Genomic DNA, 14,723 nt, shown 5'->3' on the forward strand with positions numbered 1-14,723 from the left:
TTTAAAGAATCTGACTGTAATGTTATCGTTGTCCTTTCTCTGGGCAATACAGACTTAATTGTGTATAGCTGTAATTACATAATGAGTCCTTTTGTGGGAAATTCCATTGTTGTTTTTCACAGAATGTAACCTAACACAAAGAGACAGTCTAAGATTATTTCCCTTTGTTTGTTTTTCAGTATTCTGTATACAAGTGAAAAGTCTTCTTGGATAATTAAGACTGTCTGAAGTCACTGAGAGTTTCAGTATGCTGACTTTAAAGGTTCTAAGGAAACTCAGGTACTGATGCTTAGCTCTATAAAATAAGATAAAACAATATCTAATGCATAATTTACTAAGTTTATTACAGAGCATAATATTTACAAAGTTGTATTTTAACTGTGAAGTTTCTGTTGTGTGGTTGTTGTTGTTTTTTTTTAATTTATTATTATTTTTTAAAGAACTGTGCCCTACTTTAAGTAACCCTACAACAAGTACAGGTCATTAACTGAATCTGTGCGACTGCATTAGGAAACAGGCAGTACTCTTGTGTTACAACAAAACAGTTTATTTGTGATCAGTGTTTTATATTCTATACATCCTTCACAAATTTAATTTTACATAATTGGATACTTCATTTAAAACGTAAGGTTTAAGCTTCTAGTTCTTCCCTATAACAGAAGGCTGGTATAAGTTATTTGAAAATGAGGTAACATTTCACAGAACATTTTTTTTCAAGTTTTAGAGAACTAAATTTGCATTTTGTTAAAATCAAAAAGTAGGAAAAAGATGTTTCTTTACAAATGACTTTGCTCAAGTATGTGTTCAAAGGAAACAGGATAAAAAGGCTTTTTTCTTCTAACATTCTGTACTGTACTGTGTTGTTCAATCAATAGGAATTAGCTTCTGCCATTTGCTAAAAGAATGAGTAGTGGGGAACAGGATAAGTTGGGAATTTCATAACTGGTAACAGAACCATTCTCTTGGGTAAACCTACAGAGAGAAAAAAGGGAGAGGACTCCAAATAAGTTCAGTGATCCAAGAAAGTCAGATAAGAGCTTATAATCACGTTTTCATTAACCTTTTCCAGATCAATCGATGTCGTTTTAGGGTGCAGAGTCTCAAACAGTAACATTTCAACACTTTGTGCTATTTCAAACAGATGGTTAGCATTGTTTGCTTTTATTTTTGTCCCTGTATTTTGAAAAATTAAGCAGTATTCTCAAAAGAGAATGCATTTTGTTGAAAAGAGATTGGATTTTAACTATCATTTTGAAATAGCTTCATCTCTACTACCTCATTCTGTTTTCTAACTTCATAGCCCAGTTACAACTGCAGATATTCTAGACAGGAACTGCTACGCATAGAAGAATATTCACAGGGAAACTGCAGTTCTGATAAGCATCTATGTAGATCAGTCAGAAATCAAGCACCTACAGTAAATTCTGTATCTTCTTTATTTTGCATTTGCTATCCTGTATTGAAGTTGCAAGTCTGGAAAGATTAATATATGCCTGATTTCATGATTATTATAGAGTTCTTGTGGCCTCACAAGCTTCTGCACAATTAAATGCTTTTTAAAAATATTCTTTCCTATTTATATACTAGTTTTTAACCTACGTATCCATTTAGAAATCACAAAGCAGCAACAGCAGGTATTCCAGAGCATCAAATGATCAAAGTGAAGTTTCCCAACATGCAACAGCTTACAAAGGCAGAGAGACGTTTACCTTACAGCCAAAAAGCATTATCCCAGTACTTCGCATCACAATCATAAAACATTAAAAACAGAAACTCTTTATGTGAAAAATGGGGGCATCCAATTCCACAATGCTTTGAAGTCAGTGATATGTCACATATACACAAACAAGTGATTAAAATCCAGCTCCCAAAATAAGCATCGTGAGAAAAACATGAAACAGAAGGAATGAAGAAAGGAATATAAAAGCAGGAACACTGGTAACAGTTGTTCTGTCTTCAGCTGGGAAAGGATTTATGATATGTCACTATATGCTCTGGCTTGTAAAAATACATATGGGCAGGTATCTACTGATGTAGGTTATAGCCAGTCACTACAGGTTGGAAAGGAGATTTTTTTTAAAAAATGCATGCCATGAAATAAGCTATAAACATAATTTCCTTTTATTTTCTCTTGAAAAAACATGAAAAAAAGGCCAGTGTACAGAATACTCTCAATAGGAAAGCACAGCTGTCAGCTGCCATTTTTCGAAGCACCTGACCAGTCAATGAGACAGGATTTGCAGAGCTAGAAAGGTTTACAAGGGAGAATTCTACACTTGTAAGTGCAGCCCACTGTCCACTGTACTTCCCCTTTCCACGGTAGAAGTATAGAATAGAACCAGCTAGTCTTAGTCAAGCAAAGTGAACATTTCCAATAAAGCAATACCATTCTTCAATGCTTATAGCTCATACCTCTAAAAGAAAGTGATTAAATAAGTATTTGAAACTGTTTCTAACTTTTACAATGCTATCTGGGGAGTTGGTATTTTCCAAGCTGTACAAATTGGAACGGAACAAGTATTATAAATATGACAAAAGCTAGGAAATAGGAATGCAAGCTTGGTTTCCCATGTGAAAAAAACCTGCAGACCTTGAAATGTACCCAGCTTGTCATTTAAGTAGCAGGATTTCCCTCCTGCCCTGTGACAAGTGAGGACATTGGTACCAGTTCTAGTAGATGCAGGGTTTATTTTTTTGCGTGCCAGGACATATCACTGACTCCAAACTCCTTTGCTCCCATTGCCACATAAACCTCATTCAAAGTAACCAAAAGGGCCAGATAGAGGTAAATATGCTATGTTAGTCTAGCATTAAAAAAAAAAAGCAGGTGGGTAGGGAGAAGTTGAAGTAAGAAAAACCTTTCCCATCATTGTTAGTTTATTTTACTGTCTTCATGAAACCAATCCTTTACCAGCCTGATTTTACTGCGTTTCTTATTAAAAGCATTGTGGCAAATGACCATATACTACCATCCTTGCAGCCTAATCACAGTATAAGCTATACAAAATCATTTTGCTTGTCCCAGGTAGCAGTGGTTTTAGCCTGCAGCAAGGGGTGTGTGTGTTGGGGATTGGCTTGTGTATGCACATAGACTTAGACTGTACTGGATATTTCAGGGAGTTGACTGTATTAAGGGAGCTTAGTCCACAAGCCAGTTAAACTTGTAGACAAATATTTTGCCAATGATTTTAATGTCACTTAGATAAATATTGCTCAGAGATGCTGACATAGGCCCTTCGGTAGTCTTTGAATGGAGCACAGATTGGCTGTAAAAAGTAAGAAAACTACTTCAGTTTCAGTATGAGAGGGAACAGGCAATTAGAACAAGCAGTCCTTCCACAAGATCAGGCAAAGCATAGGCAAAAAAGCTACTCCAACCAAAAAAGAACCACAAGGTTATGGCATAGAAGTGTTCTTGTAGTCACATTTTAAGAACTTTAATCTCTTAATTTCTACTGTAAACCCTAAACCGGCTTGGACTGCCACATTTGGACTGGCACAAGAATTTCTGTATATTTTCTAATTTGTTAATTACTGGGCTGTACGTACCGTAAGCTGGTGCAGCTGTACTGTACCCATACGGCGCTCCATAGCCTGCAATACAAACAGATGAGGGATGCATTTCATTTCCCCTGGTAACTGCAGACAGTTGGTATTTGCATACCAAAACACATGTACCCTTTCCGGTACATAGCTTTTCTTCAACTTCCACAAAAAGGAAGGTAGTGCTAGATGCCTGTGGCAGATGCCATGTCATTATCAGTGAAGTTCCTATGTGAATTCAGCATTTTCTGATACTTGACAGCCAAAAGAAAGTTTCAGAAAGAACATCTGAAAATCTAGATGCAAACCCAAGAACAGGAACCTTCTTCCAGAGGTAGGTGTTACTGTGGAGTGAGATACAGAAACAGTGCATAACACCAATCTTAGTAACAACATCTCAATAATTGAGGCTTTACAGGTTGTGTCCCTCACCTGCTTTATCTGGTGGGATCACTTGTCCATCACAAAAAGCAACAGATTTCTGAGAAGAGGATGAAGAGAAATACTGTGTGTCGGCCAAGACCAATAAAAGCTTAACAACTGCAATGACTGGGAAATTAAACCTATTTCTGGAGTAATTCCATGCTGGCAAAGAACATGCCCCTGACAGGTTCAAGTGTCTCATAAATGATTCCTCAGGCAGAAAGACAGTTCCAAAACCAATGTTAACAGCCATTAAAAATGAATTACTGTTTTTTTAATATTTATGATTACATCAACATACAGGAACAGCATGAAGACATCATGCTGTTTTACTGTGTTCTACTGTGCCAGGAAGGAGGTCTACCAAACAACAGGGCTTTGCTATTGGTATGTGTGAATAGCTCAAATTAGAGCTCATACTGTAATCTGAAAAGGAGAAAGTGAATATTAAAATTTTCTTGCAGTTCAGTAACACTTTACACTGCGTGTCTTTCAAACCTGCTTGCAATCTACTGGTTAAACAAACAAATCAACCATGCATCACTATATTGGATGAGTCACTAGTAGCTGAGCACCTAACCTTTCAAGCTTAAACAATTTTGCTTCTGATGGTTGCAGATCTGCCCTGAAGAATCAGCAGTAAGGTAACTTGATTAATAATTCAGTTTCTTTATACAATAAGTATGACACACAGATGTGAACTACAAGGCCTCTAGATTCCAAACGATCCAGTCCTCACTGCTAACAAGAATAGTATAACCAAGATGATAAATTAACATCAGCCAGAGTACAAATGGAAATTCTTTTAATTATTTTTTCATCACTACAGAAGGCAATGTTAGAAGCTGTGCTTGTATGCCAAATTTGTATGGCCAACTTCTGGGATCACAGTGACTCCTAATCCTGCCAGATTTATCCCTGCAAGAAGTTCTCAAGAGGGCCACTCATAACACTAAAGGTCCATGGTCCAGGAGGTTCCTCACTTAGGAAAAAAGCTTTGGGAATTGTGCCATAGCAGAGAACTATGGAAAAAAAAAACAAAAGAATAAAGCCCAGGAAGCCATTGTGGGGATAGATGTTCTCTTACTCTGTGTACATGGAGTTCCAGGTTGCAGACTTATCCTTCACAAGTACTGCCAGTTTTTGAGCTCTGATTTATTTAAAGCCCCAAGAATTCTCTCTTCTGCTTTATCTCAGATGATTGAAGCTGAATAGATGACTAACACATAGAATGGAACACAGCAGCAGGCAGAATTGAAAGTATTAGCTATTTGTGCCATGCCTCCTTACCTGGTGTTATGTATCCAGTAGCAGCAGCTGCCCCAACAAATGCACCTCTTGTTAAAGCACCTCGTCCTCTACCTCGCACAGCCTGGACTGCTGCAGAAACAGCTGTATTGACAACTCCTTTAGTCTGCTTGGAATAATAATAATACCAATTCAGAATGTTAAAATGTTGCTGGAAATATAGGGCCATCTACATTAAATCACTATCTTTCCTGAATGTCTTTAACCATGCATGATGCACCGTCCTTGCTTAAGGCAGAGTACAGAATGGAAAAGTTATGTCAGAAGAATGACTGGCAGAAACCGAGTCCCTTCAGCAGACATGTTCTAGTTCTAAATCAGGATCGTGTTCACCTTACTCAGACCTTGTAGTCAGCATGATCAGGCTGTGTTTCATTTACCAGAGTTCTGGTTGTGTGGTCATGACTTACCCCAGTGGTTTCTGCACCTTTCTTTGGTATGCCTCTCTGCTGTCTTTCCCTACAAACTGCCTCTCACTGATTTACAAAAAGGCCTTTGCTTTTCTCCTACCACCCTGAATTCATGTATCTTCAGCAGGGTCAGGACTTCACTATAAAGACAAATAACCACCTCACGAAAACATTAGACTGCTTTAGATCAGCATTTTCTTTTCCACTGTCAAAAAATCTCAGAATACTGCAAGGAGTTGCAGAAGCTGTTACTGCTTACTGCATCAGAGCAGAGCTTTGTGTTACTAGATGCCCCCCTGGCTGTCTTGTAGACACACTGTAAAATCATGCATATCCTGTTAATTCAAAGTGAAGTTATTGCCATCACTGCCTTCTGCAAAAAAAGAGAACTAGTGAACACAGAAGAAGAAAAAAAAAAAAAAATAGTACAAAAGTCAATTTAGAAAATGCTCGAATCATGAGTCTTCGTATCTCAGCTGTCTGTGGAACATTATCCTATGAGGTAGTGTTTTTTCTGATGTTGTGAACTTTCAGCACAGTAATGGAAATTGAAATACTCCTAACCAAAAGTCTTAGTAAAACGAGGAGGATTTTGATTAGTAATAGAACAAAGACAAAAAGAGTTGACTTGTCATTTAAGTCTATTTTATTCTGCTCCTGAAATGACAAGAAAATCCTAATGTTAATGTATTTGTACAAAAGAGACTCAGATGGTAACTGGTAATCCTCATGGGGTTTTTTGTTTTGTTTTTGTTTGTTTTTTGTTTGTTTTGTTTTTTTCTCCTCTGTCAGCAGTTCTCTGTAGGAAGGACACGATAGTTTCTGCTCTGTTCAACCTTAAACTTGAGTGATCATTGGGACTGTTAAACCTAGTGGACAAGACCAAGATTATTTTTTTGTTTGTTTGTTTGTTTTAATTTTAGTAGTGTTCCTCACTAAATGAAATGTCTCATTTTCAAAGTCTGGTACAGAAATCTCAGCCTACTACAGAACCTAGAAATAATGCCTTTGCCAAACTATACGTGATTTGTTCTCTAAGTCTATGTAAGTGATGGAGTAGCACAGTATGCTCTGACAAAGTATAGACTTCCATGTTATCACTCAACCACTGAACTTACTGTATTTTCTCCAGCTCATCACCACTTCTTTGTGCCACATTTTCTACTGTATTTCCTTCAGCTTAAACTCCTTAAGAATATGAAAACATTTCATAGTGGCAATTAGTACTGTGTGGTCCCAAATATCATACTGTGTTGTTATGCTACTGTAGTTACTGTCAAAGAATAAAAGTCAGAAGCCTTACTGCAAGCCCATAAGACAAAACACCGAAATTACTTCCTGTGGAGACTCCTGTATCATTAAAGACACAGAGCTGCGGTAACAGAATGTAAAGCAAGCAACAATTCTTACCTGAGGAAGAATTTTCTTTTTCTTGTTGTTTGCTGCATTAGGTCCAGAAAACAGTTTCTCAAGTGCTGCTAATGCAGCACTTGCTTTTGCTACTTTCTTATTTGGGCCTGCACCTCTGAATTTCTGGCCATCTACTTCTACCTGAAAATTGAGATAAGAGTTTATGTCTATTATATACCCTTGGGAATACCATGCTATACCTGCTAGTCAGCGATGAGACAGCTTCAGTAGTTAAAAAACAAGAACTCTGTTGCTTCTGAAACATAATAAAGAATACTGAAGTGATCACATGAACCACTGTTATCACTGAATCAGGAACCTAAAAACTACAACAGGAATTAAAAGAGGACCAATATATCTATTTGATAAAAAATTTAACCAATATGCTCTAAGTTCAACAGATAAGTGATGCTGCTTGGAGATGGGACATCCCCAACATCTTTGCTTACACTATACTCACACTATTTATCTGAGGTGCTACCTCGTACCTCTTCTAAAACTCAGTGCTACTTCAAATATAGCAGAAGTAGGTTAAGACAAACAAATTTAATCTCTCCCAGTCATTTCAAATAATACTGCTAAGATGACAACAGAAGATTCAAACTGTGAGGTTACCAAGCATGCTTGCAAGGCTTGCTAATCAGATATTTTTGTTTTTCAGGCTGTGGATCTTACTTTTATCCTACTTATGTCAAGATATGATATGGTTTTGGGCTTTCGAAGTTCAGTTTTAATTCTCCTTTTGTTTTCCTAAAGCACAAGACATTACCTTCTGCAACTCAGGGGAGCAGTAAGAGATACAAAAAGCAAAATCAAAAGAAATCTAAACTGTAGCAACAAGCAACTCCAAGAACTGAAGCACTGTTAGTAAAACTGCTTACCAACTCTACAATTCTGTTTTGCTCACCTCCATCACAAAGCGCTTGTCATGGCTTCCACCTGTTTCAGAGATGAGCTCATACTTCAGACCTCTTCTTTTTTCATTGAGCTCCATCACTGGATTTTTGCCACTTGCTGTCAGTATAGGACCCTGAGTTCTTACCTAGAGAGACATGCATGGGATTGCTTTAGAGCCTTATGTCTTCAAACAGTGGACAAATATCTGCAGCATTATAAGCATACAGTATCAAGGTCAAGTGGCCAGCCATTTGGCAGCATTTTCAATTTTTAAAGCCTTGGCAGTAGCATGTTGTTCCCAATACACATCTCACCAGAATTTCCAGGAGCAGACCTGTATCAAAGGTAACACTGCCCTGATAACATGATGCCCTAGAACAGCAGATAGAAAGTCTCTTCTCTAGCATGATAGCAAGCTAGTGGTTTCAGAGCCTAGCCTGGTATCTACATATCACCAAGCATCACACCAGCCGCACTCGGAATTCAAACCCCCAAGGTATCCAGGACTGAAGTCATGGCGTCAAGTTCCTTGAAATCAAGTGCTGATACGGGGTATGCTGGCCTTCACAACCTTGCACACTTCTCTGCTGCTTGATCTAATTACTTTCTGGTGTACTGAGAGCTCTGAAACTGAGGAAGTTTCAGCACAGGTTACATATTGAAACAAATATATCTGGAAGCAAGGAAGGTTGTGTTTAGATCTAAGTGCACGAGCATGTGAACCTGCATTATAGTGCACTCAGCAACAGGTGCAAATGACCACTCACTAGTAAAGAACAATGGATTGAGAGAAATTTCCAAACACAAGTTCTAATTTTGGATAAGGATCAAGAGTCCTAGTGCTAGGAACTGTCCTTTGAAAGTAAATTAATATACTAGAGGCCCATACCACCATAATTTCAGAAATGTTCAGTCAGGATGCTAAAATTACTGGAATTTTTTTATTTGAGGAATACTGTATTTTTCAGAACTTCAGTGAGGAAACAAGCACAGCTTTCTTCATTATAGCAACGGACTTAGGTACAAGTGGCAAAATTAACACTGACTATAGTGAAATTGATTCCTTTTCAATGCAGCTTTTTCCAAGCCATTTGATATGCATAGAGGTATTAGGTTTATGCTTCTTAACATCTCCTAATGAATTTTAAAAATATTTTATTGGTCACACAGATGGATCATTAAGTTATTGTCTACAGAACTATACCTTTTTGAGTTTATTATAGAAGAGAAAGTGCCAGATTGCCATTACTAAGACTCAAAGGTAGCAAACAAAATGTCCTGCTCCTTGGACCACATGTGAGCAAAGTAGGAAAGAATACCTATCAAGAAGAATTTATGATTTGAAGAGCACAATATGGCTGCTCCACCAGAAGAAGCAGCGCAAAGATCAAATTATCAGTCCGCAGCCTATGGCAGGGCAGGTCTGAGCCTGGAAACTCTTCAATTTATCAACCACTGCTGTAATTAATACATCATCCTCTTCCAGGAAAGAAGGAAACAAAAAAAAATAGTATACCTCTTCATCACTTTGACTTTTCTATGGACTACTCACCTCTAGGGTAGCAGAGGTGTCAGCTGTAGAATTTCCAGTATTATTGCTTGAGATTGAAGACACTGTTTCATTTTTACCTTCATTATCTGATTTTTCATCAGAACTCACACACTCAACATCTGCATCAAAACCAGTTGGATAACCCATTGCTTGTAAAACCTACAACAAAAATACGGGTAATTGACTGTAAAATAGGTAATAGTACAAAAACAAACATAGAAGGCTGATCACAAAGGAAGAATGGCCACCAGACATTTAGTAAAGGCACACTGCTTAGAAAATGTATTTTCTCCTATGTTGAAACGGAGAAAAGCAGTGTAGCAATAGTGAAAATAGTCCCAGGTTTCCAGAAGTGAAATCAACACAAACAGAAGTTTTTGTCTCTTTGTGCTGTACATTTAGCTGAATTTTCAGGGCTCTTAGTTTTTAGAAAAGTAAGATCTAGAAACTCAAATGTTAAGAGTAAGCTCCCTTTTCAGTATGGGAAACGAGGGCCCAGATTTTACCGGGGGGGTAGAAGGGTTAATGAGGGTGGGGTGCTGGTGGCCAGGGAAAGCTAGTTTGCTGCACCATCCATTTGTCCTTGGCTTGAATCAGGGATGTTTTTAAATGCAGCCCAGGATATGTGTGTGTAGATAGAGAACAGAGCTGGGTAGGTACCAGCAAAGATCTATCAAACACAGAGAAGTTCAAGGGCAGAGAAGTTACAGCCCTTCAGAGCAAGCCTTATTTCCCCCTTCCCACTCCCTCCCTTTTACTTCTCTGCAAACAACTGCAGGGAGTGAGGTAAAATAAAGGTATGAGGAAGAAAGTCAGGAAGAACACACATGCAGAGTTGCCTTTCCTGAGGAACAACACATTCCCTCAGATACTTTTGGACACTTTGAACTTGAAAGCACAAAGGACAATGGGATTTTCAATACTGAAATCAAAAGAAAGCACAAAGTTGCCAAATGAAGTTTCTGAAAAATGCAGTTCTTAAAAATACACAGAATGAAGCACAGAATGACAGATGCACTTGTTTTTATCATAACTGCAGTTAAGAGGTTCTCCTACAGATAATTCATGTGAAACAAACTTCCCTTTTTCCAGAAACCCAATAGACTTGGTCTGCTTTAACATCTCAACTACCTCCTTGTCATGCATTAAAGGTGCTCACATTGGCATTCCAGTCTACTAATGTTTAAAATACAAGAGCTCTGCCAATGTACAGCACCTACAAGAAGTCAACCAGTGACTGTATTTTAGTCTTTTACTGAAAGCGGACTGGAGACCAATCATTATGCATAGTCTTTACCACTGTGCATGAAGGTATTCCAATACTGAAGACAGGAAACAGCTCTTTGTTTCAAGGAGTTTAACTGTCCATGAATGGAGAGATTTGGAGAAGAAAGGGGTCAAAGAAGGAGCCACCAACATGCTGTCTTCTAATCAACAGGAGCAAGAAGTAGAACAAAACTGACATACAGACACCCCTCCCACCACTGATGCAAAACTTAAATACCACATTCAGTCTATGAGCTGACATGTAGAGCCATGGGAGATTTTCCTTCCACATTGTTCCTCTCCACTATTCTAAAATCAGTGATGCTTTTTCATCCAATTGCCCAACCACGTTCTCAGTACATAGGTAGTAACTCAGCTTCACTCAGTTATTACTGAATTTCACTAGCATTACTAGTTCTGACAACCATATTTCATGCTCTGTGTTCCAAGATCTGAGGTTAGCAGATTACTTTAGGCTGCCTTACCTTCACTGCCACATGGAGCTTGGCTGTTTTCTTAGAAGGTCCTGATGCTTCATATGTTGTACCATCAACATCTACAGACATTGTGAAGACTGGGGCATGGACTGGACCAGACTGGGACAGCAGCTTATACTGAAGCCCCGGCCTGATTTGGTTCAGCCTCATCAGAGCATTCATGAGATCTATTGCTTTACTATCTAGTACTAAGTGTGGGGAGAAGAAAGGAGGGAGATTAACAGGATGAATAAAGAAATGAAACAGTTTGTATCAGTTTGCATTTAAGTGCATTGTCAGTATAAAGGTGCAAAACAACCTTGCAGTCTCTCGAAGATTAAGGGTAGTCACAACATTTATGTCTGCAATAAACTATTTCACATTTGGATAACTATAATTATCCATATTTTAAAATGAATACAGTTCTCTTATAGCTATCTGTATTCTTCCTGGCCTTTATAATAAAAGTTTTAAGAAGGGAAGAATCAGACACAGAACAATGGTAGCACAATCAAAATATCCTGTAGGTATCCTCTAGATATAGATATCCTCAATGCTGATACATTTTTATTCTATGCATAAATTCAATGTCAATGTTTTGTAGATGAAGCATTTTATGTTTTTCTTGTGGGAGGCTATTGAGAGACCAGTAGTTATCTCAAGAAGGGAGTGCAACAAGGCAAATCTTCACGCTGCAGTATTACTGGGGAAAAATCAGTAGAGGGAAGTCATCAATAAAATACTTTAATCATTTAAGAAAGCTAAATCTTTCCATGACCTGACAGGTTATTCCATTTAAAACACAAATGACTGAGTTATTAATACATGTCAGGAGACATCCAAATACACAATAAGAACTGTATAACACTCGCAGTGCTGGACAACAGCAACACCATTTTTTGTTCCAAAGTCTTTTTCACACGCTATTTCACACCACCATAGAGAAGCTCTTACACCAGTTCCTACTGTACGGTGTATCTTTGAAAACAGAATGGATAACTGTTGCACTTACTTTTCCTCAGATTACGCTTCATCTTTTTATTTGGATCTTTATCATCCCCAACACCATCTTCAAATGGTCTCTTGAGAGCAGATGAGCCTGTACCTAGGGTATAAATTCCCTTGTAATATGAATGTACTATTAGAAAAACAAAATTCCGTAACAGGATTCACAGCAGTCCCATACTGTTCTTTCCATGTTTGTAACTATGAAAAAAACCCTCAGTCTTCAGTCAAAGCTTTCTTACTTGTACGTGTGGGCCAACAGTAGCTTATTACTCATTTTACTAAGCCATGGAAGATGTCTGTTTCCAATATTATGTGCCATATAAGTAATGAAATTCTTGTTACAGAAATTCATTATATGCTTTTTCATCAGTCTAAATTCTCTCCTTCCCCATCATAAGAATCACAACTAATTTATCTTTAGGTCCCAAAATAACTTTGTGCTTAAGGAAAATTGTCCATACCCTAGCTGTACTGCTACTACTCTGTTGGTAGTTCTGGAGAAGAGAACTTCCACACTTTCTCCTAACAACAAATAATTAGGTAGAAGACAGACAGAAATTTAACATAAAGAAAAACTTTCGCCTTACGTTCGTAGCGTGTAACTTAGGAATTTCATTCATTCTACATTAATTCCTAGTTTACTTCCAAATTAGTAACTTTTGGAGCAAACAATACTTACCTTCTTTGTCAGCTACTGACCAGGAGTATTTCTGAAATGACTTATTTGATGGGAGGGGATCCATTTCCAAAACCTTATAAATCTGACCAAAGGCTGATAATCTGAGGGCATGCTACAAAGTGACAGTAGAAATAAAAGTTACATCACGGTGCTGTTTTTTCCACAGTTGTCTACATTTCTATCTAGGTTTGCAAACACAGTCATTTCCTTTGTATGGAATGACAGCTATAGAAAAATGTTTATTTATAAAAATCTAAAACTCTCTTTCCAGAGTACGAAGTGCAGGCCACATTGACAGGAAGCCTACTCTAGGGCTCTGGGCTGTGAGCACTTGAGATAGGATGCATATGGTGTGCATACAGTGGGCTGCTAAAGGATTTATTTCATCTCTCTTAAACTCTTGCACTCATAATATATCATTTCATCTTCTCATTGCAGGACACTAGAAGAACCATCGGGACTGCTTTTAAAATATGCCACCCAGTCAGAGAATAAATTGAATTAATTAGTTGAAATCTTCAGTATTATAGCATCTAGCTATTATAGGTATAGTGAGTTCTATACCTGAGCACTGTGCGTAATGGCTTCTTTTTGCTGAACTGTCATATCAGACAAAGCATCTGTTGGCTCCCGTTCACAGGGGTCATGCAGACCAGGGCCTCCTGTGAAGGAAGAAGATAAAAGGAGATTATTGGGAGTAAACATGAAACAATACGAAAAAAGGGACTATTGGATTTTGCATGCGCTGGTCTCTATCTTCAGCAGCGCTCCTTTTCCAAGAAGGGATTCAAATATCATAGAAAGCAAGCTAACCCTTGAAGCAGGAGGCCACGGTACTAATCTTTGTAAAAACAAAAAATGCATATGTACAACTGTGTGAACTTAAATTAGGAGGTTTAATAACAGTAATGATTTGGGTAGACATGCTGATTGCAGTTTAACAAAAGAAAGCAGGTAGTCATTAGGTCAGTATCTATACGTAACCCCTTAATGAAATAGAAGTTTACTTATAAGCAAACCTAGCATTTCTCTAGAGGTGTTCCTGGCCAGGTTGGATGGGGGCCTGGGCAACCTGATCTAGTGCCTGATTTAGTGTTTGGCAACCCTGCCCATGGCAGGGGGTTGAAACCTGATGACCTTCGAGGTCCTTCCCAACCCAGGTCATTCTGAGGTTCCGCATGAACTCCTAACTGCATTGGAAGTACTTCATTCAGGCAGTTACGACCGTGCAGCCTTCCTTTTGTCTTTTAATTTTAAACAAGAAGTCATTAATTTAGTTCCACAGCAGGCAGGGAACACAAGATTTTTCATCTAATCATACAGCAAGCAGCAGCATGCTGTTAGATGGGTGAGGGCTGCCTGGTAAGTCTTTTGTATTCCTGAAGTTAATCCAGCCCCTTACCAGGAAGCAGAATTCCAGATGCCAAGCACTCCATCACTCGTCGTAATGCTTCCCCAGCGCCCAAAGGTCTATTACAAGTACCTATAGATTTTTCACATATAAGCTCGAGTGGCTAGAAGACATTAAATTACGATTAGTATGGACACAAGGGTAACTATATCTGTAGTTAAAAACCAAGAGGTTGAGGGGAAGAACATTCACATCAGTTTACTCCAGTTATAATGCACTACGGTCCTAACTGCAGATCCTGCCATTCCAGCACATGTAATTATTCCCTGCTCTGAGTTAGTTACCTTCTGAGGAGACGAATGCTCTCCATTAACTGAATAGGAAAGTCTAAAAGGATGAG

General features: G+C 38.2%; 1 protein-coding gene and 1 long non-coding RNA gene across 17 annotated transcripts in view; one reads left to right on the forward strand and one right to left on the reverse strand.

Moving 5' to 3' along the window:
- LOC116217297 (uncharacterized) overlaps positions 1–14,723 on the forward strand; it is a 67,190-nt gene that overhangs the window by 20,941 nt on the left and 31,526 nt on the right. For both annotated transcript variants that reach the window (XR_014887296.1, XR_014887297.1), the window contains exon 3: positions 180–279. This is a non-coding gene — a long non-coding RNA (uncharacterized LOC116217297). The remainder of the gene's footprint in view (positions 1–179; positions 280–14,723) is intronic.
- The window catches only part of STRBP (spermatid perinuclear RNA binding protein), a 63,039-nt gene that overhangs the window by 12,658 nt on the left and 35,658 nt on the right, over positions 1–14,723 (reverse strand). For 8 of the 15 annotated variants that reach the window (XM_010721051.4, XM_085239421.1, XM_085239415.1 and 5 more), the window contains 11 exons: positions 14,375–14,486; positions 13,537–13,634; positions 12,973–13,084; positions 12,298–12,390; positions 11,295–11,494; positions 9,544–9,702; positions 8,002–8,136; positions 7,095–7,235; positions 5,257–5,383; positions 3,550–3,594; positions 527–972 (listed from right to left, as the gene is read on the reverse strand). In XM_010721051.4, coding sequence (XP_010719353.1) covers positions 896–972; positions 3,550–3,594; positions 5,257–5,383; positions 7,095–7,235; positions 8,002–8,136; positions 9,544–9,702; positions 11,295–11,494; positions 12,298–12,390; positions 12,973–13,084; positions 13,537–13,634; positions 14,375–14,486 — 1,299 coding nt within the window. In that variant the 3' untranslated portion in view covers positions 527–895. Of the gene's footprint in view, positions 1–526; positions 973–3,549; positions 3,595–5,256; positions 5,384–7,094; positions 7,236–8,001; positions 8,137–9,543; positions 9,703–11,294; positions 11,495–12,297; positions 12,391–12,972; positions 13,085–13,536; positions 13,635–14,374; positions 14,487–14,723 lie in introns of those variants that run through there. The other 7 variants (XR_014887295.1, XR_014887294.1, XM_085239425.1 and 4 more) reach the window with 2 other exon arrangements.

The sequence above is a fragment of the Meleagris gallopavo genome, chromosome 19 (assembly GCF_905368555.1).
Source record: "Meleagris gallopavo chromosome 19, MGAL_WU_HG_1.1, whole genome shotgun sequence".
NCBI classification, from domain to species: domain Eukaryota; kingdom Metazoa; phylum Chordata; class Aves; order Galliformes; family Phasianidae; genus Meleagris; species Meleagris gallopavo.